At 34.8% G+C, this 25,338-nt stretch overlaps 3 protein-coding genes across 3 annotated transcripts; 2 read left to right on the forward strand and 1 right to left on the reverse strand.

The window, feature by feature from the left end:
- Positions 1 to 741: 741 nt before the first annotated feature.
- Positions 742 to 1,512, reverse strand: BNAANNG21520D. Its single transcript, XM_013799268.3, has one exon. The coding sequence runs from the start codon at positions 1,424 to 1,426 to the stop codon at positions 1,010 to 1,012; it is 417 nt and encodes a 138-aa protein (XP_013654722.1). The 5' UTR covers positions 1,427 to 1,512; the 3' UTR covers positions 742 to 1,009.
- A 13,981-nt stretch (positions 1,513 to 15,493) lies between these two features.
- On the forward strand, positions 15,494 to 23,345 carry LOC106360669. The gene is made up of 2 exons (XM_048738654.1): positions 15,494 to 21,887; positions 21,996 to 23,345. Exon 1 carries the CDS (start codon positions 15,705 to 15,707, stop codon positions 17,748 to 17,750), a length of 2,046 nt encoding a protein of 681 aa, XP_048594611.1. The 5' UTR covers positions 15,494 to 15,704; the 3' UTR covers positions 17,751 to 21,887; positions 21,996 to 23,345.
- A 735-nt stretch (positions 23,346 to 24,080) lies between these two features.
- Positions 24,081 to 25,055, forward strand: LOC106359603 (pectinesterase inhibitor 10). Its single transcript, XM_013799274.3, has one exon. It carries the CDS (start codon positions 24,236 to 24,238, stop codon positions 24,917 to 24,919), a length of 684 nt encoding a protein of 227 aa, XP_013654728.3. The 5' UTR covers positions 24,081 to 24,235; the 3' UTR covers positions 24,920 to 25,055.
- Positions 25,056 to 25,338: the final 283 nt, after the last annotated feature.

The raw sequence follows: 25,338 nt of genomic DNA on the forward strand, positions 1-25,338 counted from the left end.
TCATGTATCTTTTAAAAAAGTTTTTTAATAAGTTTCTTTTGTAATATTCGTGTAGTCTAATTCTAGTTTTAAATATTATAAATCATATTTAAAAAAATTATTTAATTTTATCTGTAAAATTAAATTTATTTAAAATAAATTTGAAATATTTATGATATACAAAAGTTTTAAAGAATAAAACAATAAATGTGAAAATACTTGAAAATCATAAATGTGATGAGTAATTAATTATAAGGACCAAAATGCAAATAAAAAGATGAAACTTAAAATTTGGAGTTTTGAGTAGTGAAACTCCAAGTATGAAGTTTCACTCCTTAAAACTCTAAATTTGAAGTTTTGCAATTCTTTTTTGGAGAGCAAAAGACTGGTTAGTGTATTTTGATGGATTTGAAAATCCAAACTAAATTTAGTGTTATTTTTTCTATGATTTTAAAATCTGTATAGAAATCATGTGTTATTGGTTTAATGATTCATAAATTTTAATTCAAATCAAATGTTATTCAATCATACAGATTTACTAATAGATTTGATTTCATAATGGATTTGAATAGATTTGCATGGATTTCTTTGTTGAATATATAAAGACTTAAATCCGAGGGAAAATCTCTTGATTTGCAAATACTGATCCGAGAGAATTTGAATATCTGTATATTTTACTTGAATTTATAAATACTATATGAATTTCTAAATTAATCAAAATATATAAACCAATGACTCTTCCATATATTTGAAAGTATAGAGTTTTTTTTGGAGATACTCTAAGAGAGCATATTTATTTTTAACACCGTATGATTTTATATATTACATAAAGCTTCAACTTAAAGTACTTATAAATACATAACAGACACAAACACTTGGTAGAGATTTAAAGCTTATTCTAAGTGAAAACCGTTACAACAAGCTATAGCATATGTGTTGGTCTGCATCTTTTCAGTAAGCAAACATAAAAACTATAACTCTTTTATACGAACTCACCCTCCATCTTCAACACAATTGAGTTTTCCGCTGCTTAATGACGATATTCCTTTATAAGCACCCCTCCATAGAGTTGGACGGCCTCGTCGCAGCTTATAGCCCTTCCTTTAGGCCCCTCAAGCCGGTTGCCATGGCCCATAAGAGGGCTAGCACCACCGAAGTATTGAATATGTTCCTTTGGGTGAGAAACAACCGGTTCTTTTGTGGTTGACTCGTTGGAGTACTGATAAATGACTCGGCGGCAGCTAGCAGTACTGGTTGCCTCTCTTACGGTATAAACTTTTGGACCACCATATTCGTGAAAATTTTGGTAAAAATTACGAGCAAACTCGTCTCTGGGAACATTTAGTACTGGAGGAGTTACTTTCTGTGATTTACCGTACACCTTATCGACCATTTCAAAAGCCTTTTGAGTGATCCTTGTATTCCTATCCTTTTGATTCATTGCCATTTGAAGAGCAAAGTAGAAAGGTGTTTTGTCTCTATGTGGTATCTTTGTTTCTTTGGTTTCAGTTTTATTGGGGAAAGAAAGCTAATGACCTTTATATAGAAAAGGCTTCTCGCGTTACTAAAAGAACCGAACATAATCTTGTAACAAGAGCTTTAGATTAATTACTTTTCTAGTGAAATATACTGTTTTAGGTATTATCCTCTTGTATTTGCGTATGACCCACTTGTTTTCTATGAGTTTATCTAATGCTCAACAAAGAAGTGTAAGATATGATATTTCACAATGGAGGAATCTACCTATACGTGTAACCATCACAAGCATGTTCATAGAATCGAATATAACCAAATTGTATTAAGTCATCTATCCTCTAATAGTGGATATCTCCTTCAAAGTCTCATGGACGGTTTGACGGTCTGATCTTTCCTATACACGATTACTCTTATACTAACCAATGAAAAATTAAAAATTAAGAAATATACACTTGTTAAGAAATATACATATAGTTGTTACTCAGAAATTCACTATATACTATACATGTAGTAAATCAGATTACTTGAATTTAATTTTAAAGACCCTCACTCTGTTAATTCATCGTTTTGTATCATATTGTCCAACTCACGCATGGGTTTACCTAAATGAAATAAAAATCTGACAAAAATAAAGAACTTTAAATATTAAAAACTATATTCCATGCTTATCCTTTCTCCATATTTAATCCAGATATCTGACTAAAGCAGCTTATGAATCTAATCCAGATTTTGCATTAATGTAGCATCTCAAAAAGATTACACCAAAAGCTATTGCGGGAGACTTGGCTACTCTCTCGGCCTTACCAAGATATATAAGGTAGTAAAACTTAATTCACAGCAGTGAAATGAGGTAAACCAGGCGGTTATTCACATCACGAATTGTAAAAAATGAGCATATGCCCCTGCCAGTGCCGGTCTAATTTTTCACAATGCCTTAATCCAGTTTTAAAATTCTGCCATTTAATATATTTTATATAAACTGTAAACACTATTAAAATTTAAATAAAACGATGTAATTCATTTTAAAAAAATAAAAATAGTATATTTAAAACACTAAAAACATAATTTTTTATTTTTCAATGCAAAATCATTCATTAAACAAATGTAATCAAATCTTTGATCATAGCAGTCACGGTTGATAAAAAGATCAATCCAGGTAATTTCTTGTGTGACATGTTATACCATAAAAAAACTATTTATCAATCTTAGTTGCGAAAAACTTTTTTTATTGGTGATCGATATTAAAATATCCAACATACACACTAAGCAATATATGTACGTTAGATAACAATCCTTCACTTTCAAAAAATATTTTTTTAATAGCTTTTTTAACCTATTGTGGTATATCGACTCTCGTAAAATTTATAGGTCCATAAGCAAATAATCACTAATTATTTTTGAGTTCATATCATTTTAAAAAAGTTTCGAGATTCAAATATTGTGCTTTCAAATTATCATAACTAAAAATGTCCAATATGTATAGTTTTATCTAAAATCTTATCAATTTTCTTTATTTATAAACAATAGTAATACAATTAAACTAAAATGTCCTTTTAAATCGGATGCCGTAATCAATGGTTTGGGTGATTTTAATTTCCCTCTGGATCGGCCCAGGCCACTGCATAGTCTACTTCGAGTGGCCAACAACTCAGTCTACATATTCGGGTCAGATAATTTCTATGATTATATATTCCTCTATTTCACGCGACATGAGGGTTTTCAATTGCATTTCTTGTGATATATAGTTACGGTTTATTTTTAGTGGGGTCTTCGTGAATGAAAGTTTTTAAAAAAAAAAAAAAAAAAAAAAAAAAAAAAAAAAATGTATCTACTACTAATCAAGATTTCAAAAAGGAAAAATCTTTTGTTTTTCTAGGATTTAGACTGTTCAAAACACTAGTCACGGCTCTCGATCTCTCTTTCTCTCTTATCAAAAACAAAAAAACTTTCAGAGAGTTTAGAGATCGTATCGAGAGTGAGAGCGTCTTGTTTTCTTTGGGTTCCGTCGCAGTCTTCTTCTGACGGATCGCCTCCGGTATACAGCGGTCCCCTCGACGTGTATAGCTGGCTTTTGATTCTGGCGTCGCACCTTCTTCTTCGGTGGACGGCCGGCTTTTGTCTCCGGCGTCCTCGCCCCTTCTCAGGTGATTGGACGGCCGGCTTTAGATTCCGCCTCGATCTTTTCTCTAATGTTGTTGTCGGTTCTTCACCGAGGTTTCTCGGTTCAAGTCGATCAACGTTTCTTGTGGTTTCCCGATCAATAGACTCTCCTTCCCTAACCATCGATTGTTTGTTCCTAGCCTTGTTTCAAGGTTGTTTCATCTTCGGGCTCTCTCTTTATCATTAAAGATGACCGCTTTACATAAAGGAAAATCGAAGGTTGTGGTCGGATTGTAGTCAATTGATTATCCTTTCCGAAGTGTTGATCTGTCAGATTTGGCTTCGGCTCGATAGCTGGAGATAGCAGTTCAGTTTGAACAGTTTCTTCTCCGGATTGGCTTCGCTGATGGCGGAGCTCCGTCGTGCTTCTTGTCTGGCACCGGAGGAAGGGCGTCGATGGGTGTCTTGACGCGTGTTCATTGATTGCAGGGCAATCGGACACGTGGTGGTCGTCTGTCATTACCTTCCCCAACGGTTTACCTCTCTGGGCTTTAGCTCCAAGTTGTATTGCATAGTAGGCCGTTGTTTTGGCCTTTATCTTTCGTTTTCTGTATTGGGCTCAGTTCCATTGGGCTTTACCCCCTTAATAAATTTACCAGATGACAAAAAAAAAAGAAAGTTTTAAAAATGTATTTTCAGCATTATTACTATGTTCTCTCTGGGATTTAAAATATGAACTTAGAATGATTTTTTTTCCTCTCTTGTATGTCAATCATTTACGATTATTTATTCGTGAATCTATCTCTCCATATTTACATGTTCAAACTTTCACAGGGGTTCAAATATCTACAACGTATATAATGATTTAGGATTCTAAATGAAGATTGGCATCTTGTCTGGATATATATTATGCCAAGTTGAGACTTCTTTTAATTTACAGCTTTAGCAACAAACAAAAATTATCTGGTAATCATGAATCTATCTTTCCAATTTTACCTGTCAAAAGTTTACAGGAGTATAGATATCTACAAATTATATAAATGATTTAGGGTCACAAATGTAGATTGGTATCTTGTCTGAAAATATATAATGCCAAGTTGAAACTTCTTTTATACAGTTTTAACAAACAAATTCTTTAATACAGCAACTGATATATTAATTCTAGAAATATTAATGTTCTTTATATAAGGGAATAACCGTAGTGCTGAATAGAGTTTGTGAAAAAGCAGATATAATTGAATGGGATTCTGAAAGAGTATAAATAATCCTACTATATAAAAGGAGCTAAATTCTAGCTTTTCTAGTAGAGGTGCTACATGGGCAAAATAATCTCCACCTATCAAACCGCCATGTCATTTGGAAAAAAACTATTTCCCATGCTCATTGATTTATATCACGTAACATCACTGAATATCCCACTCAGACCAGTCTGAACGCTATAAAACCAAAGAAAAATATATAATAGGCTGCAAAAATATTTGCCGGTGGGCAAGGTAAAGAAAATCTCGCAGCCCAAAAATATTCTCATCCAAAAAAATTAGATATAGACGTCATTTAGAAAATAATTAACTAACATACGACTTTTGATATTACTAGAAATTTCAAGGGTAAATAAATTATTAATATATAATATATATAGTTCATAACTTTATATTGTAGTTATAAATAAAGAGAAAATAACCGGAGAGGGTGAAGAAGCTCATGTAAAATTATGTAATTAAAATGGTAAAATGGTGAGTATGATGAGGTGAATCTAAGAAAATTTATTGTACAAATTATGGTGCTTTCTTCGTCCACTATAATGATTTAAAATAAAATATATATTCACATAAATAAGTCAATATTTGTTGTTTTTTTTGGGGTAAGATGTTAAGATTATCATTTTCTGAAAGGTTACACTGTTGTTTTTAAACAACTTATTGCAGCAAGGAAACAAAAACAACCAACAACAACTCAAGGTAAAAAAAAGCATTAAGAAGGTCTTATACAAGAAAGATAAAAAAAAAATTAGAGAAGAGGAGAAAGAAAAACTTGCCGGAAAAAAGAGGAGACGGTCACACATCATACGGTCGAGAGAGGCAAGGATGACTGATGAAGGTGAGGAGACAGGTGTGAACACACGAGCATTACGCTCTTTCCACAGCAGGTAGATGGCTGACTGAAAGTAGAGCTTGATGACTGGAGTAGCATGCGCATCTGCGTTGACGCGAAGTTGATTGATCCAGGCTGCAATAGAGTGTAGATCAGCCAGAGGAGAAATCCAAACTTCAGCAGCAAAAGGCTCCCATATCAAGCGAGAGAAAGAGCACTCAAAGAAGAGATGATGGTGAGTCTCTATTTCCAGATTACAAAAGACACACGTTCCTGAGACATTTAATCCCCAACGCCTCAAGCGATCTTGGTTGGCAGTCTTCTCCGCAAAGCCAGCCATGATATAAACGCATTACGTGGAATATGTTCCTTGAACCAAATAGTCTTGTGCCAATATTTGTTGTTGATAGTGTTTATATTTTTTTCTGACATTAGTATTCATATTTTTTTAGTAAACTGATCTAAAGAGATTAGTTTGTGGAGCTAACCAAACGAAGATTATAATATTTACTTTGCAAAAAGTAATAGGTTGAATGATAGATGGCGTGCATGCTTTTTCACATGGAAATATGCACATATATTAAAATTGTAAGATTTGAATCATAGAGAAATATAGTGTATATGACTGAAGTTGGTCCATTCTGAAACTTAAGATGACTAAAATTCTTCTTTGTCAAAATGCATAGATGTGAATCTTATATGAATAGAGTTCTCCATTACTTATAGCAGTGTAATAAACTATGTGTGTAAAGGAGAAGAAATGTTATATAAGTGAAAACAAAAATTATGATTTTTTTTCTTGTGCCTATAGGCTTTTCGCAATTTAAAGAAGAAAGAACATATTGTGTGAAAATCTTTAGCTCGGTCAAATTTTATCCAGTTGTTTATAAAACTGTTGTTATCTGATTCATGTAATTTTTCAGTGTTGATTTAAAAGCCCAAAAAACCCATCTATACTGACTTTTTGATATTTTTTTCTGTGATTTGAATTTAAAAAGAGATAAAACTTTCGATAAGTTATGTAAACTCAGAACAAGTATTTAGCTTTACAAAGCATTTACATGTTTCAAACTTATAATATATACATATATAATGTTTAAAATTATGCATATAAAACCTGTGTAAAATGTGTCTGAATATGTTTCTCTTCTTTAATGTGTTAATCGTACTATATATAACATTATTTTAAAATTTCAAAAAGTTTATGTCACATACAAAAAACTATCAATAAAAAATATAATTCTCCATCTACAACAAGAAAAATGAAAAATTATAAACATATAAATTTAAATTAAGAAAAACTAACATTGGACAAACAAGAAGTTAATGTAAAAGAAAAAAATCGACAAATAATATTATAAATAAAATAAATTTATAAGACACAATCCGCGCGAAGCGTGGAAAAAAATCTCTAGTTGAGAATAAAATGATATCAAATCCTAACCGATCTTTCTCTTTATCTTGGGGTGTTGCTTTACCGTCATAAAGCGGATTCCAAATCCATTAACTTCAGAGCTTTCTGGAGAATTTTCTTCTACATATACATATACATGATACACATTACTCATCATGGGTTCATACATATATACGTACTTGATGCTTCGATTATGCATACACTGATGTGTGCATAGACCATGATTAAGTAAGTTGCATATGCATATTATTTGTAGTATTTTATCACTGATTTAAAGGTTTTGACTATGGTATTCGGTTTATGATTCATAAAACTTGTGTAACATCTATATACTCAATGTTTGGAGATACGAGATCCATACTGAAGCCTGGTAGGTTATTTATATATTAAAAATATTTTAAAATCAATAATTCATGTACATTCGTACTCTTAACCACCCAACCCACATGACAACGTTATTTATAAAGTGGGTACTCTTACCTCTCATCCTACTCTTGACTAAATTCAAGGCTTTTGGGAGTATCCACCTCAGCCAAAATATTCTCATCCAAAAAGAATTAAAAATAAATGTTATTTAGAAGATAATTAACTAACATATGACTTTTGATATTTCTAGAAATTTCAAATTTGTAACTGCTAATTTATTAATAGAATCATATATCTATATTGAATTATGTTCTATTTTTAATCGTTAGACTTCAAAGGTAAATAAATTATTAATTTATAATATATATTGTTTATAACTTTATATTGTAGTTATAAATAAAGAGAAAATAACCGGAGAGGGTGAAGAAGCTCATGTAAAATTATGTAATTAAAATGGTAAAATGGTGAGTATGATGAGGTGAATCTAAAAAAAATTGTTGTACAAATTATGGTGCTTTCTTCGTCCACTATAATGATTTAAAATAAAATATATATATTCACATAAATAAATCAATATTTGTTGTTTTTTTTTTTTGTAAGATGTTAAGATTATTATTTTTTGAAAGGTTACACTGTTGTTTTTAAACAACTTATTACAGCAAGTAAATAAAAACAACCAACAACAACTCAAGGTAAAAAAAGCCTTAGTAGGTCTTATACAAAAAAAGATAAAAAGAAGTATAGAAGAGGAGAAAGAAGAACGTACCGGGTAAGAGAGGAGACGGTCAACTGATGAAGGTGAGGAGACAGCTGTGAACACACGAGCATTACGCTCTTTTCACAGCAGGTAGATGGCGGACTGAAAGTAGAGCTTGATGACTGGAGTAGCATGCGCATCTGCGTTGACGCGAAGTTGATTGATCCAGGCTGCAACAGAGTGTAGATCAGCTGGAGGAGAAATTCAAACTTCAGCAGCAAAAGGCTCTCATATCAAGCGAGAGAAAGAGCACTGAAAGAAGAGATGATGGTGAGTCTATATTTCCAGATTACAAAGGACGCACGTTCCGGAGACATTTAACCCCCAACGCCTCAAGCAATCCTTTGTTGGCAGTCTTCTCCGCAAAGCCAGCCATGATATAAACGCCTTTGAATATGTTCTTTGAACCAAATAGTCTTGTGCCAATATTTATTGTTGATAGTGTTTATATTTTTTTCTGACATTAGTATCCATATTTTTTAGTAAACTGATCCAAAGAGATTAGTTTGTGGAGCTAACCAAACGAGGATTATAGTGTTTACTTTGGAAAAAGTAATAGGTTGAATGATAGATGACGTGCGTGCTTTTTGACATGAAAATCTGCACATATATTAGAATTGTAAGATTTGAATCATAGAGAAAATATAGTGTATATGACGGAAGTTGGTCCATTCCGAAACTAAAGATGGCTAAAATTCTTCTTTGTCAAAATGCATAGATGTGAATCTTATATGAATAGAGTTCTCCATTGCTTATAGAAGTGTAATAAACTCCGTGTGTAAAGGAGAAAAAATGTTATATAAGTGAAAACAAAAATTATGATTTTTTTTCTAGTGCCCATAGGCTCTTTGTAATTTGAAGAAGAAAGAACATATTGTGTGAAAATTTTTGGCTCGGTCAAATTTTATCCAGTTGTTTATAAAACTGTTGTTATCTGATTCATGTAATTTTTTAGTGTTGATTTAAAAGCCCAAAAACCCATATATACTGACTTTTTGATATTTTTTTCTGTGATTTGAATTTAAAAAGAGATCAAACTTTTAAGTTATGTAAACTCAGAACAAGTATTTAGCTTTAGAAAGTATTTACATGTTTCAAATTTATAATATATACATATATAATGCTTAAAATTATGCATATAAAACCTGTGTAAAATGTGTCTGAATATGTTTCTCTTCTTTAATGTGTTAATCGTACTATATATAACATTATTTTAAAATTTCAAAAAATTTATATCACATACAAAAAACCATCAATAAAAAATATAATTCTCCATCTACAACAAGAAAAATGAAAAATTATAAACATATAAATTTAAATTAAGAAAAACTAACGTTGAAAAAATAAGAAGTTAATGTAAAAGAAAAAACCGACAAATAATATTATAAATAAAATAAATTTATAAGACACAATCCACGCGAAGCGCGGAAAAAATCTCTAGTCTCTATAAAAGCCACTTAAATCTGATCTATTACTTTAGAGTCCTATTTTTTTATCTACTGTTTAAAGTTGTCATTTAAGTTTTGGACCATTTCATAACTAATTATACAACATACTTAATATTGGCTTATTTGTTAAGTATTTAAATATTAATTAGGTTATAAATTTGTATTATTACCATAATTTTTGGAGAATTTGTTAAGTATTTAAATATAAAGTCATAAAAATAATTAAATCTTCTAAGTATAATTTACTACAGATATTTTAAATATATCATATTTAAAATCATCTGAATAAATATCAAATAATAAAAAATATTAGTTACTTGATTCACTATAATAAATGTGCAAATAAAATATCCCTGTTATTTATAAAGTGGGTACTATCCTAGTTTGTTATTATCTTACCACCCAACCCAAGACATTAAACTCTCAATGCAATCTCCATCTCTCTTCCTTCATTCTCTCTTTTTACCACATACCATGGGTTTTTTCTTGAAAGGATAAGGTCAGGAAGATTGCAAATGATGGTTAGAAAGGCTCAACACTAACACTTCCACTTGAAACCCTAATCTCTTCTGTCAGTACCCATAATAATTCTTACATCTACCACAGTCCACAAGTTCATACTGTTAAAGAGTCCATAACATCTTCCACAAACGCAATTTTTTTGGTCCATCAGTATCCAAATAATCCAATCCTTGTTAAACAACTGGTTTTACCCACAACTATAGAGTCAGCTCAACGTTTCCGTTACCCTTCTCTTGCATAAATCAAAAGCAAACACGAGAAATAAGATCAATATTCCAGTTACCAGGATTTTTGTCGTTAAAGAATGACGTTAAGATACTAGTTAGTTAGGTTTATGAGAAACATTATGGAAGTTGTTTTGCCATCTTTGTTTAGTTAGATATGGTGTGAGCTAGTGAGTGCAGACCGGCTCAAACTTTACTCTCTTAAGATGAGTTTGGTTATAACATATGATATGTTACAACTTGAATTTGTGTGTGTGTATGTCTGTTTGTATGTAGCATGTAACAAGTATATGTAACTTGATCTTTATGTAAGTAATTTTTATTTTCAGTCAATTTATGGTTGGAACCTGATAATTAGAGTCCATGATTTATCTCAACCATGCGATTTCCTTTCCCGAACTTGTGAGACTTTTCAATCTTTCTCCACCAATTTTTGGGCGAATAGCCAATTCACTAATGTGAACTGTTACCAACAGTTAAGATACATACTTTAAACTAATGAACTGTGAAATTTATACACTTGCAAAATATTCTATACATGAGTTAACAAATTATAGGTCAATGGGTTAACAAGACATTGACCTAACCCGTTGAAATTTTCTAAGTCGGAAGGCACGCCATAAAAAACAACCTCAATCTAATTTTATAAATGTATTGTGAAAATTCATACACAAACTGAACAAATAATAAAAAAAAAAACTTAAAACTACAAAAAATGTAACTTCAGACGAGTTAAAAGGTGGAGATACTAGATATGTTCTCAATGTAACAAATTTAAGTAAAAATATTATCGTTTGGGCTTTTTGTGAAATTCATCATATTAGGTCATTGAATATATTCTATTGGTAAAAATAAAACGATGTGATGAGCCATCATCATAATCCAAGTCCAACGAATACATCATGTAGATATATGTTCACAACCACTACAACGCCACATTTTGTCTATATAGGTGCCCACATCATGATCATATTTTTCTAGCTTTTAAGTTTTGACGTTTCCACGTTAGTAAGTCTTTAAGGAAAATACTTTTTTTCATTTGAGCAAATGTTTGCTTTTGGATTTTTCGTGAATCAAAGCCAACAACCAGGAAGAGAGAATCTAGGGTCTAACCTTCTAAGATTACATTTTGTCCAAAAATGTGTTTAGTATCTTTTTGACAATAATTTGATTAAGTTGTTTTTTCTAATAATCTAGGGTTTAACTTTCTATAATATTGATTAAGCAAAACTCATACACATATGTTTTTATTCACGATAATCATTAAAAGGAAACATCCTTAAATGTATATCGCGGAAAATTAATGTCGAGGAATAAAAGTGGAGTTGAATGGATGCTAAAATGAGAAAATAGTGAAGATGGAATTCTACTAGTGAAAAGTATGTGGAAAATCGATAATAACGAATAATTTGGATTGAATTGAATGATAACATTATGAGAAGAAACTATAGAGAAAATGAAGACCATATCCAAACAAACTTACGCTCTTTTCGTCACTGCAATTTAAAAATTTTATGCCCTTTAAAAAATAATAATTAACCTTTCCAAAGCATATTCCATATGCATACTCCCTTACATGTTTCATGCAATATATTGATATGCATGTTGCATGTACGATGTAGACATACATGCCCTAGAAAGAATCAGATAAAAAGTTCATCAAGATATTTCTACCAGGATTACAAGTTGCATTAACCTTGTTTAACTCATTATTGTAGCGAGTCTCGTATAGTTCATGATTTAATTACTAGCTAATGATCCGGCGTCATTGGTGCTAAACTAGTTATGTTGTATGATGACGCATACACTTTAGTTAGCATATTTGGTAGTTTTCTGAACTTGTCATCAGTTCTCAAATTAGTTATTTTAGTTTATCTTATCTGTTCATGGTCATCTTAACGATAAAAGAATAGTGTGCTTGTATGTTCATTAACTATATATGTGACAACTTTATCGTTTAAGTGACTTAGATATAGTTTCACGAGAATTTCTTCTGATTTCACACGATTTTTTTTCTCTTTGACTTAGATTCAAGTTATTCTTTAGTGTTTTTCATATGAAAACATACTCAAGTGTAATTGTCTAGTAATAGTGTATGATTGTTAATGGCTGGTGAACTAAAAATAAAGTGTTCCGGATTAGGACTTATAAAGTATAAATAAATAATAAGCGGGTTGGGTTGTTTCGGCCCATGAAAAATATCAGGTAATCTTAAGCTCGGTTGGCCTCTAGCTTAGCTAAAAGGTTAATACAACAATCTAAAGTTGTAAATCCACACGACATGTTTTATTACAGAACAAGTACCTAAACTTGAAGACACCAACGAGTTGTTAGCCTATTGATAAAAGAGTGTTAAATAGCCACTCCGACACTTGATAAAGAGGTGAAACTACTTTTTTATTTTAATATTTTATCAAAAAAAAATTGAAGATGGACATTCTTAGAAACTAGAATGTTGGACAATCTGCCAACAAGTCTTTTGAAAACAAGAAAAACATACATAAAAATTTCAAGGTCGGGTGTTACCGTTGTTGGGAGCAGTTTGAACCTTATATCCTCCCCCATATTGTGATGATCTAGTCAGGCTTTATGTGTCATTCTTTGCGGGGAGGTGCTGTCGGGTCTCTGTCAAAAAGCACAAGCGAGTGGCTTACTACCAGGACTACGCGTCGCAAGGAATAGCCCTAAGCTAAACCACCTACTGTTCGCAGACGATACTATGATTTTTACAAAAACGGAAGTAATAAATTGTACCGCGCTTATGGAGATCCTGCATAGCTATGAATGTGCTTCTGGACAGATGATAAATACACAGAAGTCCTCCATATCGTTCTCCTCCAAGACACCTCCTGACATAAGAGCTCGAGTTAAGGCTCAACTGGGAATTGAAAGAGAAGGAGGCGTGGGGAAGTACCTGGGGCTCCCTGAGCATTTTGGTAGACGTAAAAAGGATCTCTTCGCATCGATCGTGGACAGGATGAAGCAAAAGGCAATCTCATGGACCACACATTTCCTCTCCACCGCAGGCAAAGCTACTATGCTTCAAGCCGTTCTGTCTGCCACCCCTTCTTTCGCCATGTCATGCTTTGAACTTCCAGTTAGTCTTTGTAAACGCATTCAATCTGTTCTCACTAGGTTTTGGTGGGACGATAAGGAGGGAGAACGGAAAATAAGCTGGATATCTTGGGACAAAATGACACTACCTAAAGGGCTGGGAGGCTTGGGCTTTCGTGATATACAAGCTTTCAACCACGCACTGCTAGCTAAGATAAGCTGGAGAATTCTTACAAAGCCTGATTGCTTACTTGCGCGGGTTCTGTTAGGAAAATACTGCCACAAGGCCTCCTTCCTCAAGACCCCTTCGGCTTCTGCTATCTCTCATGGTTGGCGTGGGATACTGGCGGGGCGTGACTTGCTCCTGCAACATCTGGGTAAGGCAATCGGAGATGGAGAATCAACAAATCTCTGGACAGATTCTTGGATAAATCCAGAAACAAACCTTAAACCTATTGGACCTGTCTTCCTTATCGACAAAGACCTGATGGTAGCAGATGTCCTTTCCAGAGAGAAAAAAGAATGGAATGAAGCAAGGATCAACAACCTACTCCCTGAGTTAGCCACATATATCCTCGCGCTGAAGCCCAGCTTACTCGGAGCTCCTGATACATTTATCTGGCCACTGGACAAGTCAGGCCAGTACACAGTCAGATCAGGTTACTACTCAGTACAGGCGCCAAAGTACCTTCAAGCTGCACCACCGGTAGATCGTGGTATCCCCTGGAACTGGAAGAAATTTATTTGGACACCTGAGCTCCTACCAAAGTTGAAGTTCTTTCTCTGGAAAGCAGCCGCGAACGCACTCCCAACTGGGGCAAATCTCCAGACCAGAGGACTCCTCAACAACACAAACTGTATCAGGTGTGGAGCAAGGGAAACCATCGACCACATTCTGTTCCACTGCAGCTTCGCTAGAGAGGTGTGGGAGAATGGACCCTGGCGAGTTGCTGTTCTCACTGATGACTCATCGTCCTTCAAGCCTTTGATAGAGAGCGCCCGGAACTGGCACAACCTTCCCCCTTACGGAATCACGAGCAACGCCTTTCCCTGGTTCTGTTGGAACATCTGGACATCCAGGAATCAATTGATCTTCGAGAAGAGAGTAATCACACCACACGCAACTGCGCTAAAAGCAATCCTCTCCCAAAAGGAATGGGAACAGGCGCAAGCAAATAGACCGTCTACAGCTCTTCCAGTGACCACGCTACCCAGGATCATCTGCAATGAGGATACCGTCTTCTGCAACACAGACGCCGCATGGCGATCAGACCGAAAAGCAGCCGGATTGAGTTGGATCTTCACGGACCGGAACGCCCAGGAACTCCACAAAGCGTCCACGCCCCAAGCAAACGTCTCCTCCGCCTGCATGGCTGAGGCCCTAGCAATCAGAGAGGCGCTAATCCAGGCCTCATCCCTCCAGTTCACCAACATCTGTCTACGCACAGACTCTCAAGTGCTCGTCAGAGCTATCACCACGAGAAGACGATCGACGGAACTCTACGGAATTTTATCGGACATCGACTCGCTGGCGTTCTCCGCTTCCTCCCCCTTCCACTCATGCTCTTTCACCTTCACCCCGCGGGCTTGTAATGGGCCAGCGGATTTTTTAGCTAAATCATGTCTTGTTTCTTATTTGGGCCTGAGGCCATAACTCTCTTTGTTTGATTTAGTTCTAATGAAAGTAACCAGTTGATCAAAAAAAAAAAGTCAGGCTTTATGTGTGTGCCCTATATCTAATAAAATATGTAATATGGAGAATGACCCTACAACGGTCACACATATAAAACCACGTATTTGCGTCAGTATAACTTTGATCCATATAAGCCAAATGGCTCATTGGTGTGGTGGAGCTTCAAATTACGCTCATGGCTAAAATGTTGTGTTGCATGTGTATATTCATTAACCATCACAAATGGCTCTGCTTATTTTTCTTCGGTGACTCCTTCAAGATCAATCTCCTCTCACTCGTCGACATACAACATGGATAGGTAACAAAAATAACACACTTTTTTTTTTGTTAAAGGGTTTTCATAAAATAACACACTTTTCATAGGAAAACTGGATTTTTCTTATACAAAATTGAGAAACATATGGATAATTAGTTAGAAACATTAAAATTGCTTGTTTATTTGTTTCTTTGAGATACCGTATAATATACGGTTGGTATTTGTAACATTTCTTGAGCACAAACAAACAAAAAATAACAAAATTTCTAGGTTTTAAAAGCGTTGTCTCTTCGTTCTCAACCATTTCTTCTTCTTCTTCTCCAAATGGATTCAACATCCAGTCATGGAAACCTCGTTGAAGAGAGGGAAGAGCTCATGGTGCTTCCCAGTGAGAACAACACTCGACCCATCATTAAAAAATCCCATCTTTTAAAACCCCATGTAACCACCACCCTTGATGGGTCTGAACCTTCTCCAGGCGTAAAGTCGTCACCTTTATCCGTTTCCTTCTCTGGGTGGAGGCTCCCGAACCAAAAGTTCAAGTCTTGGTTTCGAAAAATGTCAGCTTTACACAAACCCATCTGGATACAATCCGGAATCTTCCAAGCAATCAAAGCATCCACTCACAAAATCCGCAGAAACCCGTCTCTCATCCTCTCCCTATCTCAGAAATGGAACCCTGAAACCAAAACCTTCGTGTTCCCTTGGGGGGAAGCAACGATAACCCTCGAGGACGTGACTCTCCTTCTGGGCTTCTCCCTTCTGGGTTCCTCTGTATACACTCCCCTCGAAAGCTCAGAGATTAAAGAGTCAGTTTTGAAGCTAGAGAAACGGAGAAAGGAGAGCGGGAAGCAGGTTTCATGGATCTCGAGCTTCGAAGACGATCAGATGGAGCACGAGGCTTTCCTTGCGTTTTGGCTTTCCAACTTTGTGTTTCCTGAGAAACAAGGCTGTTCGGTTTCGAAACATGTGTTCTCCGTCGCTGTTCGTTTGGCTAGAGGTGAAAGGATCGCTCTTGCGCCTGCTGTTCTCGCTTGCCTTTACAGAGATTTGGGTAAAGTGAATGCTTTGTCCTCTTCTACTCAGAACGTGGACGTTAGGTCTCTGTTTAAGTTGGTCCAAGTGTGGATATGGGAGAGGTTCAAGAGCGTTGGACCAAGACCTGGAGTGATACCAAATGGTGAACCTAGGATTGCTCGTTGGAGTGGTCTGAGACAGGGAGCTGAGAGTGTGAGACCCTTTCTTCTTGATGATTTTGATTGGCGTCCTTATACTCAACCGTTGAGGAACTGGAACCCACCTCGGTTTTACAACGAAAAGGCTAAGAGGGTGAGTGATGAGTTTGCTTGTTGTGTGAGATCTTCCACGCTTGATGGTTTTGGTTTTACAGAGGGTTACTATCCGAATAGAGTGGCATTGCAGTTTGGATTGGCTCAGGATCTTACTGGTTTAGCTACTCTTGATGGTTCAAAGCAACACATACCTTCTCGCCTTACCACAGCTTCTGTTTCGGCTGCCAAATACCGAGACTGGTGGATGAGGTCAGTGAAAGAACCAGCTGAGACTTTCAATGCAAGCAACACAGGTGATGATGATGATGATGATGTGCCTCTTAAGGTACTGCCATTGAGCCAAGTCTTTCAAAAGTTAGGAGATGGAATGAAGAAAGCTGAGCAAGTGACAAACAAGAAACGCAAGCAAGCTAGTGAGGATGAGAACGAGATTGCTATGGATTGTTGTCAAACACAAGATGAAGAAGACGATGATGATAACATTACCATTGCTCAGAGAATCAAATGTAGAAAGAAGTGTGGTGATGTAAAGGATATTGAAGAGGATTGCAGTCTTCCAGGCCTTCCTCAGAAGCACAAGCTTGCTTCTGGAGATGAACACAACTCTTCAGATCCTAATGTTGATTCTGGTGCAGTAGATGAGATGGAAGAAGATGGTAACATTACCATTGCTCAGATTATCAAGCTTACAAAAAAGTGTGTTAACGTAGAGAATACTGAAGGAGGAGAATATGCTTATGGTGGAGTTGAAGTGGATAACAATGTTCCAGACCTTCCTCAAAAGCTTGCTTCTGGAGATGAAACTGTACCAGTGCCTGAAATAAAGAGAATGAGTGTAGAGAATGATGAAACCAGCCCTTCAGATCCTCTGGTTGCTTCTAATAGAATAGCTGAGAAGGAAGAAGAAGTTGATGTTGTTGTTGTTGTTGATGATGGGAGACTGAACCAGAGAAAACTTGGAACAGATGAGATAGCATTGCAGTTGGAAGCACGCATTTTGAAGGTGGAGAAGACTTTGGCGAAGATTAGACAGTGGAAGATGGGAGAAAACCAAACCAAGACACCAGTCTCTGCTTAGGTTATTATCATTACTATTGCAGTTTCTTATGAAAGACAAAGCTTTTGAGGCTTTAAAGAATGACTCTTATGTACATTACTACTCGCTGCAAAATGAATAGTTGTGGGTTTAAAGAATGGCTCCTATGTCTCAAAAGTTGGATTGATGTTGTTATTAGGATTTTTCATTTTTTTCTCTCCAGGAACCACTTGAGCTCTCAAGTTCAGATATGGCGGTTTTCTTCACCTATTCTTCTATCAAGCTTGAAACTTGAAAAGGAGAATACAGAATCTTTCCTATTATTATTGTTACAGTTTGAATACAGTTCTAGTTTTTGCTACATTCAAATAGGTTTCTTGTTCTATTTATTTATTTTTCCTTTTCTAAATTAGAATAAAAATATTTATATAATATATAGAAATTGAAATAATAGATAAATATAAGGTAAATAATTAATAAAACTATATTGATAACTGATATATGTATTTATTTTTTTTTGGTATGAACTGACTGATATATGTATTATTGTTACAGTTCGAATGAAGGTAAAATAAAACTATCTTGTGGTTCGGTTCTAAGTTAAAACCGAGTTTTAGTGTGAAGAAAAAATTGTCCCACATCGGTGGTTGTGCGAGATGATTGTTTTCTCTGTGGGGTATAAAATGGGAATGAGTTGGTAGAAATAGAACTTACCCGTTTCTGTCAGAGGTAGGATGATTCGTCAATGATCGTTTAGTGACGACGAATCGTGCCTCCAAAATTTGACGGACATTATTTAAACAAAGGCGAATGGGCCTGGCCTTACTTTGGTTGGTGCCTGCTCGTCAATTTTTGGAAGCCTCGATACAAATCGAGGTTCAACCCTTGATATATCAAAATAAGGGAAATTAGGGAGTATAACCATGAAAAAAATCATAATTCACCAACTAGCCATTTTCCTTACCAAACCTATACACACTGTTATAAATCTATATTAATACTGTAATACCCTTTGCATCTACCGGTTTAACCTGCTAACTAAAAAAAATAAAAAAAATTCTTAACTCACCAAAATTAAATTGTAGACTATCCAACTTCGAAAGGCGAAGAAGACACCACCACTAGTTCTCAGAGAAGTTTTGTGGAAGAGAAGATTGGTTAGGAAGCTTTGTCGAAGACGAAATGGGGAGGCTTCTCCGATTCCAAAGCGACAGTCGTGAAGATGCTAGAATATGTACGTATTTGGTTTGAAGTAAATCTATGTCTCGTGTTGGAGAAGATGAACAGTTTTTTATTATGTTCTATTCTATTATATTCATATAGAATATAAATATAAAACAATATATATATTTTTATGCGATAAATTCTATTTCATTTGACGGTTACTAAAATTGTTCTATTTTGTTTAGAAATATATTTTGATATTTGGGTTTAGGGTTTACATTTGGATTATGGTTTACATTTAGATTAGGATTTAGTGATTAGGATTTAGGGTTTAGTATTTATAAGGTGAGGGAGTATGGTTGAAATCAGTTTTAACTTCTTTAATGCAATCATACACATTTCATAATTTCACTATTGGTACTATGTTATTTATTATGTTCCATTCCATTTGGATTTAGAGTTTATATTTGGGTTAATGGTTTATATTTAGGTTTAAGGTTTACATTTAGATTAGGGTTTAGTGATTAGAATTTAGGGTTTAGTATTTATACGATTGGGGTTGACAATATGACAAGCATTACCACCTTCCATGAAAGCATAATCATGTCAACATTTAAGAAATATATCAAAATGATATTTAGATTGGAACTACATTTTCACTTTTTCTATTCTATATGTCTCATGTAGAATAGTAATGCATTTTACTGGAATTTAGAAATTTAGATTTAGTTTATGCAAGATTAGGGTTAAGGCTGGATTAGGGTTTATGTTTCCATAGGGTTTAGGGTATATTATTTATAAGTTGGGGTTGAGGTTGAATTATTGTTTAGTATATATGGATTATAGGTGTAGTTTGCGTTATATACTACTTCGACAATATAGAATAGAAAATTCGGTGTGTATATATGTGGTCAATAAACTTGTCACGTGGATGGTACTTCTTCCTTCACATTAAAATTTTTTGGTTCCTCCGTGTCCATATTTTTTCTCAATTACGTTATCAATATATAATATATTCACCGGATAATTGTTGATGAAGAGGGTATAACCGGATCAGTTGTGTCACAAATGTTAGATTCTTAATAATGTCAAAATCATTGCTAGATTTTTAATTATGTCTCCAAAATTGGCTATCTCACCAATAAGCCCAAAAAATAATTTTAAGTTAACCAGATGTGAAAACTGTTTTGTTTACCAAAAAAAAAAAAATGTGAAAACTGCTTGCAAAATTCCGACCGGATTCGCCAAAATTAAATTTCCTAAACCAGCTAGGGTTCAAAAGATATTAACTTCATTCTTCACCCTTTGGCGGTCATATAAAGTTGTTTCAGTGTTGTTGTTGTATCTTCAAATCATTAATGGAATACATAAATTATTATTTTGTCGACGCGAGTAGACATAGGCATGTTAACCCAAACCGAAAACCGAACCAATGTTTAAAAAAATTCCATACGGGTTTAGAATTCAACTAGTCCAGATACCCGTACCTGATTGGTTATATATGATATCCAAACCAATTAACCGAAGTAGCCGAATATATATATATATATATATATATCACCAATCCTAAACTTACATCTTCCATTCTCATTCATCTTTTTGTCTTCTCCTTCTTCAAGGTATATGTTCAGTACATACTCAAACTCATTTTATGACCGATTACATGTATGAATTACTATATTTTGCGATTTCGATTTATATTTGATTACAAGTAGTATTTGCGATTTGTTTTCTCTCTGCTATTTACACAAGCATGAGCTCAATCATTCATGATATCATTCAGGTTTGATTTCTATTTGATTTTGATGTTTCTTTGATTTTGATTTATGAATAGATGGATTTTTACCATTTTCTATTCAAGATAATACAAATAGAAATTACACGAAGAAAAAGAATACATGCTCCTGTTCTTCAACGTAATAACAAATCAAAAAGATCATAAATCTTATATTAAGTTGTTCAATCTTTTAAATTCAACAGTATTGTTTCTGGCCTCGCATGATCAAATAAAAGATATATAAATTTTTTTATTATTTGTTACACAGTTTGGTTATACCCGAAATAACCCGAACCTGATCAAAAGTATAAATTAATCCGAACGGGCTCTGTACCTCTCCATTCGAAAACCCGAAAATCGGAAGCACCCGATCTGAACACGAACGGGTATCTGAACGCCCATGCCTAGACACGAGTATAACACATTACCGTTTTAAGGAGAGAAGCAACCTCTATTCGTTACGTTGCTGATGAGTGTTCCACCTCCGTTTGCTCTGTCCCGGGTCGGGTCAGGTCAAATTTGGGGCGGTTTCTGGATTGCACCACGCGGTCCACACCCTTCGTTCAAACCCCAATACTTGGGAAAGCTTGTGGGGTCCCGTGGGAAAGGTTAATGACATTGCGGTGGTTGTCTCCCGTGGAGAGTATTTGCATAATCGTTGTGTTTCGAGGATTGTGCATTTCGACATAAAGCCACAAAACATACTCATGGACAAACATACTCATTTCAGACATTCGTTGATGAATACTCGGATCATGACGGAGCTATGTGGGTGGGAGGGGGGTCAGCTGACCCCTGTGATTTTTATAAAACATGAATTTCACTTATATATTTTAGGTAGTTTTCAGAATATTTGGTTAAAAACCTTTAGTTTGACCCCCATAACTCAAGACTAATTCTTTCTTTTGACCCACTTTAATATCTTCTTAACAATTTTACATAATTAGTTTAGTAAATGACCCATCTAAAATGTGATGCTAGCTCCGCCATTCATGACGATCCGGTCACAGTGATTGATGAAAAGCGTACGTACAATGTAAAAGCTCCTGCCAGACACCCTATATACGAAAACTTCCGGGTCAAGGTCCGTCTTTTGTTTATTTTATGAAAATCTTCTTTTCATATTCTGTTTCTGTTTAATATTTTATGCTCTGCTTCTTGTGTAGACTTTTAAAGCCCTATTGACTTCCGCAACATCAGATGAGCAACTTACTGCTCTTGGAGGACTTCTTTATCAGGTATTATCACTTCAAACTACTGTATTTTGTTCTACTCTGCATATGAAATGAAGACCGAGAGTTATATTGATGCTCTTTTTTGGCTTTTATCCTTTGTTTGTTGTTCAGTGTCACTATAGCTACAGCGCGTGCGGACTAGGATCAGACGGAACAAACAGGCGGGTCCAGTTAGTACAAGGGATGCAGCATAACAAGTCTAAAACCGACGATGGGACTTCGGATGGAGCCAAAATCACAAGTGGTGGCTCCGGTTATTGGCCGTAACTCATTGCGCAGCAGCCAACAAATACACTTGTATATCATTGATGTGGTCAACATTTATGTATATTATTTTATGTCCTTTCACATATTATTATTATGTATATTGGATGTTTTAAGATTCAGCAGAGATACAAAGCAGCAACCGGGTATTTGCCACTCATTTTCGAAGGTTCATCACCTGGAGCTGGCAAGTTTGGTTACCTCCGGATCCGACGTCATATCTCGCTCTAATTTCACCCATTGAGACTTTCTCTACTTTTGGTATAAACTTATTATTTTTATTTATTCTTCATACGATATATACTTTGGAGTTTCATCTCACAAATAAAGTAGATCGTTCTTCTCCACTTTTCAAAATAATATTGACGATGATGATAAAAGGCTTGTGTATACTACTACGACGTTATTTTGAAACAAAATTATCTTATGCAAAAGAAAAGAATAACACTTCACTTACTGTCTTTTATGTTAAATTAAAACGTGTTCACATTCATTGTGTTTGTCATACTCATATTACTTAAAAAAAGAAAAAAATTGTGTGAAAACATTTTTAAAATAGTCACAAAAAATAGGAAGTGAAATGGAAGTGGTAGTAAAAAAGTAAAGAGGAGAGGGCTTTGGTCAGACAATGGTTGAGGTTCGTGGTTACGAGTAGGTGGGTATCATTCATGATAGATCACACTAGCACAGTACCCGAGGATCTTTTTAAATTACTGCTCATGTGTGCCTTTAATTGCTTTTACATACTTTCTATCTTTGCCTTTTTAAAATGATGCCAATCGTGTTTTCTTATCATATTATAGGAGATGCATGACTGTAAAAAATAATTCGTTTAAGCTTCACATCTGACCAATTATATTAATGTACGCAGTACATCAATGAAGTGAGAAGGGAAAGAAATCGTAATTACGTTTGTTTACACACATACATTAAAGAGCAGAGATCCGAACAATATGAGAGAAGGCACTTGTGCTGATAAACGAGCCGACATGCACGTGCTCACTTCCATTCTTACGCGTTTCTCATCGGATCCTATGAGTTCTTCCAATCCAACCGTATTTATTATTCCACGTGTCTTTTCTACATTCAACCTTGTTCATCATCATCATATGAAAACGCAAGATGGAGTTGAATTAAATATCACATGATACAGGCAGTAAATAAAATACTACTGCTGCACGTAACTATTTTTATTAATTTCTTATTTGCTAGTCACGTGAACAAAAAAATGGAAATAATGATACGTATATATAAATATGAAGCTTCTTTAACCATAGAAAGATATTTATAAAGTTTAACCTAGACAAATGTTTAAAAAAAACATTTTACCAAAAAAGTTTATAATAAATTGGTGAGAAATAAAAGGAAGTATTGGAAACAGTCTACACGTTCTTCTGCTTCACTCTAAGAGCATCTCCAATGTATTACCCCATTTTTTACTCCAAAATGGTGCAACACCAAAATGGAGTAAGGTTTTACTCCAATGTATTACTCTATTTTCTACTCCAAAAATAATATTTCTTAAATAATTTCATTTTTATTTTATTAATAATTGCAAATAAAATCTTATACTTATAAAAATTTACCAATTAACCCCAATTATTTTATGTTTACGATAATAATTAAAATATAAATTATTTGAATTAAATATTTATTATTAAAAAGTACAAGAAATCATTAAAAAAGACAACATATATATAGGTTCAACAATGAGCATTAGAATATTTTTTCCACAAATGATCAACTAATGCATTTCGTAATGAAAAATGAGATTCTTTATTTTTGATATTCCTAAATCGAGCAAGAAAATTTTGAAATCGGATATTTTCATCTTCTGCAATTTCAATATCTGGAGGTGGAGCTTCTCTTTCAAGTTCAATTGGTGCATCAAGTTCACGCTCATTTTCATCTTCTGCAATTTCATGTTATTGTATCATTTTAAATATTATTTAAGTAAAAAATAGAAACATTAAAGATTCAAAGGATCATTTTATAAATAAAAAAAGTTCAACTCCAAAATGGAGTAATGGGTAAGATTACTCCATAAATGGAGTAACCCTAGCCATTACTCCATTTTTAACTCCAAAATGGAGTGGGGTTGGAGAAGATTTTACTCTATAATGATGTTTGGAGTTGAAAATGGAGTAGGGTTGGAGATGCCCTTAACACTTGTGCGCCCTTCTCTTCTTTGTCTTCTTCCTCAAATTTGCTTCGTTCACTTTCAGATTCTCTCACCAGACACGAACTCCAGATTCATCCCGACAATGGAAACATTCCATCTCCTCCTTTTTCTTTCCCACTTTCTCTTCTTCACGACGTACACCACGCTTACCTCAGCAAAATCCCAGATCGTTGACTGTACAATGTGCACTTCTTGTGACAACCCTTGTCAGCCGAACCCCTCTCCTCCGCCTCCGACTCCATCTCCTCCGCCTCCAGCCACCACCACCACCACTGCTTGTCCTCCGCCTCCTAGATCCGGCGGTAGTGGTAGTGGTGGTGGTCCTTACTACTACTACCCACCTCCTTCTCAGTCTGGCTCTTACCGTCCACCACCATCTTCTTCCGGCGACGGTGGCTACTATTATCCGCCGCCGAAAAGTGGAGGGAACTACAACCCTTATACGCCGCCGCCAAACCCAATCGTTCCGTACTTTCCGTTTTACTACCACAGCCCTCCCCAGCAATCTGTTGTGTCGGCCGGATCTGATGTGAAAGTCAAACTCTCTTACGTGTTTTCTTTGGTTATAATTTTTGCTCTTTACTTATAAGACAGATAATTGTAACATCAAGAAACCCTCAGATCTTTGTAAGGAAGAACACTATGCATGAGAGATCTTGTACAAGTAGCAAATTTATCTGTACTTCTATCATTTTTAACAATTTTATGAATGAAGCCTTTTATTATCTTATAATTCTAGTAAAATAAATAAATGGGGGCGGGTGGGGGGGGGGAGGGGGGTGGGGGGTTGTTTGCCTTTATTTTTTGTTTTAGTTTCATTCCAAGTCGAAACTATAGTTAAAAGGAAGCAATAAAAGTCTTGTTTTGCTACCTCGAATATTAATTACGGACAACTTAACGTAAATTTGGAGTCAAACCAAGGTTTGAGTTACTGTTGGTTGATACTGTATATGGTCAATGACTAATGCTTCAGACCATTGCCTACCTCATCAAAACATTATCACTGCT

This window comes from Brassica napus, chromosome A8 (assembly GCF_020379485.1).
Source record: "Brassica napus cultivar Da-Ae chromosome A8, Da-Ae, whole genome shotgun sequence".
Classification (NCBI taxonomy): Eukaryota; Viridiplantae; Streptophyta; class Magnoliopsida; order Brassicales; family Brassicaceae; genus Brassica; species Brassica napus.